Genomic DNA, 4,374 nt, shown 5'->3' on the forward strand with positions numbered 1-4,374 from the left:
GAAAAAAAAAATTACTCCAAATGGAGCTGGTAGAATGCAACACAGTGTTTAGGCCCATACCTGGTGGGGAAAAATGGGTACTATGTTTAAACAAATGAGGTTGACTATAATGAAACTTAAGAAATTTTTACCTTTCAGTTCCACAATGTGTACAGATGCTGCAGATGATCTTTGTATTCTATATGTGTATATATATATGTATAGATATATAGGTATCTATCTATATGACTATACATATATGGGGATGAGGGGGAACTTCTTAATAAGCAATTATACAATATTCAGAAAGGAGAGTTAGGCTGGCAGAGGCTGAAATGGAGATGAGCACAGGAAGGAAGGAGTGACAGGGACATCCCCTACTGACATGTAAGGGGATGCAGGGAGGAAAGAAGCCTGTCTGCTGCCTTGTGTTTGCATGGGCCTGGCTGACTCGCAGACTGTGCGTGCCTGTGAGTGTTGTTTCTTCCCTTTGACCTTTTTTTTTTTTCTTCTTTAAATTCCCTTTTGAAAAACAGGTACTAAAAGCTAATTTCAAAATATTCTCCACTCTACCCAGTTGCCTTATCATGAGTAAGGACTGCTCTGAACATCTCTAATAGCTTTCAGAAGCAGTTTTGGTGTGCAAGTACTTAACTTCTGTGTACAAAATCGACATACAAGTGTATATATGTGTGTGTGTGTGTGTATATATGTATACACGTTCTCAAATTATTACTTCTGTTCACCAATTTAAAAAAAACTGTTGATAGCATTTGGTTGTTGCAAGAGTAGAAAAGCTACCGAGCAGCTCATATTTTTTTGTCTGTTTCTTGTAAAAGGAAAGTGCACTATTTTGGCTGTTACCAGCTGTTATAATCATTATTTTTTGTAACTACACTGTAAACCTTGCAGGGGGTGAAACACAAATTGCAGGTTGATAAGATTTAAGTGTACCTGTGGTGTCACTGATTACTGCGAGGTAGAGGTCACTGTGGTAAGACAACCTTATTCCCCATTTTTACTGCCACGAATCCAAGAAATTCCTTTCATTCCAGAAACTTATTGAAAAGTGTGTTGTATGTAAACCCAGGCCTGCACCTGTGTGTGTTTGTGTGTGTGTGTGTGAGTGTGTGTGCACATGCTGGCAATACCACTTTGCTATTAACTGCCTTGTACTTGGAATGAAGATGGAGCAAGTGGGTCAAAGGTTTTGGCTTACATGGAAAGAAACATTAAAACCAAAAATTTCTAACATTCGCAGCCTCCAGTGGAAGAGACAGAAATCTGTACCTCAAATGGCTCTAGGCAGTAGGGTTCTAATGCTGTTGCTGTAATGGTGTAGAGTTTGCTATTTCAATTGAAACTAAAACCCTTGTGCCTGATAATGATTTACTGAGTAAAAAAAAGTAGCAGTGCCAGGAAGATTATAACATCCTGATGCTGACTTGTGAATGTGAAGTAAATTAGACTAAATAAAATTCATACCTTTCCAGAGTGAATTGCAGGTGCTTTTCTTTCTTTCACTTCCTGTAACAAAAAAACAGGTGTGGCTATTTGTTTTTTTTTTCTCCAAGAAAAGCAGGGATGCTGTGCTTAAGAAAGATGACTGATTTAGAGGAAAAAAATGGTGTGCAGCTGATCTTAATTTCTCACTGTATTCTATTATTAAAGCATTTGCTGTTTGCATGGTAAGCAGAATACCTGTTATTAAGAAAACTTTTCTCAATATGAGAATTAGGACTCCAGAGGAAGGATTATGGCAAAATGTTAAAAGTGACACAAAGCCCCAGGATTTTTTGGTTCCATTAGAATTATTTGTGAAGGAGACCACACACCAGTTAATGCAGGGGGTAAATGACCAGCCCTGCAAATGAGTGCAGGAAATCTGGCACTTCTCAACTCCTGTCTACTACCAGAACCATCATGGCCCATTTTTGTAGGTAACACAGCTATTCCAGACAGAAGTTATTGAGCGAACAATCCTATTAGTCAATCAGATATAGCAGCAAACTGAAACATTTTAAAAAATGTTTTATACCTTAAGCGATGTCACCAATAACTGGTTCTGTACTTCACATTAAAATGAAAAATTGAAATCACTATACAGAACGGAGACAGTTAGAAAACCATCCTGGTCTTGGAGGAAGGTCACTGAAGGGAAGGTAATGAATGCAATGTGGGAATCACCAGGCTTTGCTGCCCACATTGTTCATGGCAGCAAATGTTCTCAATGGTACAAATAATGGTACAAAAAGCACCTGCAGCTGTTTGTCTAGACTGGGCAAAGGCCCTCAATTACCCTTCACAGAGTCAATTATGAAATATGTATAGAAGAAAATACTTTATTCTACTGCACACAAGTGACAGTTTTCTCAGACTATTCTTTAGAATGTTTTGTGCACTAAGAAGCCAGAATTCGGAAGAAAAGACTTTGAATAAGCAGTAACCAGCAGTGTATGGCCAACCACATCCTTAGAAACAACCAAGTTACCCATGTGGTTAAGACCTTTTGTCAACTGAGGCGTTTACTCTTAGCTCCAACTGCTTGTACGTGACAAACTTCTACAGCAGCCCCCAGCTTCTTCAGCTCACTCAGCCAGATCATCTGCTTGTGGGACAGGCGATCGTTGGGGCCTTTCACTTCTACGAGCTACAAAGAAATGGGGATGAAGAATTGTGTGTATATATGTGAAAGAAATGAGAAATTGTTCATTTCACAGATACGAGACTAATTAACTCCTTTATGGCTATTTGCAACAAAAATAATACAGATTTAACACAATGGAAGACTAGTAGGTGCTAATGATTAATATCCCTAAAAAAGCTTGACTGAGACTGGAATTTAATATAGTAATTATCCACCCAAACACAGTCAGAGGAACTGGTCCCAAGTGATCAAAAACTGATCCCCTCATCTCCAGTAGCGCAGTTCCAGCTTCAACTGACTGCAACACAAAGTACAGCAGCTGCTTCAGAGAACTTTTGTTATTCATCTATGCTTTATAAATGCATAACAAGATGCTCCAGCTAAGGCACCCAACAGTCTTCTAGTGCTATTCCACTACAACACAAGGTGCAAACCATGACTGTTTACTCCATTTCTTTTGTAGCAGAGAGCTGTAGTTGTCCTATGTATTTTTGAGTGGTGACACCCCTTGTGAACAGCAGTGAGAATCTGTACGGCCGATTGAATAAAAGTTGCTTTATTGTAATTTTAACCTAAAAGACCTATTCTGCAACACTACCTAGCCATCTCCTGCTGGTTTTTATTACATCCATTAAAGCGACACCAAAAGATGTGATAAAACATCAGGTAAGCAATCAATCACCATTTGCCATACAGTTGCTGATCAGAGGAGCAGCAGGTTTAGCTCCACCACAACAGGAAAAATACCATTAGTTTATATAGACTGACAAGTGGAAGTTAGTTGTTATATCTAAAGGTAGGATACACTGAGCACCACTGCCATCATCTATCTATCTCCCAAGTACCTTGAAGTGATTACTGTGAGTACTCCACACAACCAGATCAGGAAGCCCCCCTCTGCAATGGCGCAGATCTTTGGAAAGTCGCCTAAAAACGCCACTCAGAAACATTCCTCCAAGGCAAGTGACAAGGCTCTGTAAGAGAAGTCACACAGTTGACCATTTCACCTTACTGTACAGCCATTTCTCAATTCCCACAAGAATCTCTGATGGCCAGTTGTTATATACAGTCGTTTTCCCTCTGTGTTCCTAATGCCTGTTGTAGGAAAAAAGTGACCACATCTGAAAAGGGTAACAGTACTTAGCATTAGTGAAAACTCTGCTGAAGTCTCCACTCAGTTTTCCCCTAACCATCAAAGAAGAAGAAATTTGTTTTCTCAGTACCTCAGGTCAAGCTTACTAATTTTCTGAGCATTCTGAAGCTGTGTGGGAGCTCAATAAATTAACAGAGTGCCCTTCCAGGACAAGAATTATTTACCTGAACCTGCTGGAGGGAACTAAAAAGTCCCCAGCTAACCAGTGCTGCTGCTTTTCCCTCCTGAGTGGTCCAGATGTCAGCAATCAAGTTTGCCAGAGTCTCCAAGGAAGCTCCGTGAAGCAGCTGGAGCCTGGCCTCGATGGCATCCCTCCTGTTCTCATAGAAGCAGTCAGTGTACAAATCCAGGGGGAACATCTGCATGAGAAGGTAAACACAGTGCTGAGGAGTTGCTGGCAAAGCAGCAACTCCAAGAATGACAATGCCCTACTTTATATTTTTCTTCATCTGAACTACTACTTTGTTTACAGACAATGTAATTCAAATCTATCCACCTCAATTTAATAGGGAAAAAAATGGTATATTACAACAAACTGTTGATGACAGTGCAGCAAACACTGGCCCCATCTTAGCCCATGCTTTTTTTTTTTTTT

The 4,374-nt window shown here is 39.8% G+C and overlaps 1 protein-coding gene across 1 annotated transcript; it reads right to left on the reverse strand.

The window, feature by feature from the left end:
• Positions 1 to 1,536: 1,536 nt before the first annotated feature.
• On the reverse strand, positions 1,537 to 4,317 carry LOC104912782 (fanconi-associated nuclease 1-like). The gene is made up of 3 exons (XM_010717291.3): positions 3,944 to 4,317; positions 3,472 to 3,600; positions 1,537 to 2,629 (listed from the first exon to the last, which is right to left on the reverse strand). Exons 1-3 carry the CDS (start codon positions 4,142 to 4,144, stop codon positions 2,492 to 2,494), a joined length of 468 nt encoding a protein of 155 aa, XP_010715593.1. The 5' UTR covers positions 4,145 to 4,317; the 3' UTR covers positions 1,537 to 2,491.
• Positions 4,318 to 4,374: the final 57 nt, after the last annotated feature.

This window comes from Meleagris gallopavo, chromosome 12 (genome assembly GCF_000146605.3).
Source record: "Meleagris gallopavo isolate NT-WF06-2002-E0010 breed Aviagen turkey brand Nicholas breeding stock chromosome 12, Turkey_5.1, whole genome shotgun sequence".
Lineage (NCBI taxonomy): Eukaryota > Metazoa > Chordata > Aves > Galliformes > Phasianidae > Meleagris > Meleagris gallopavo.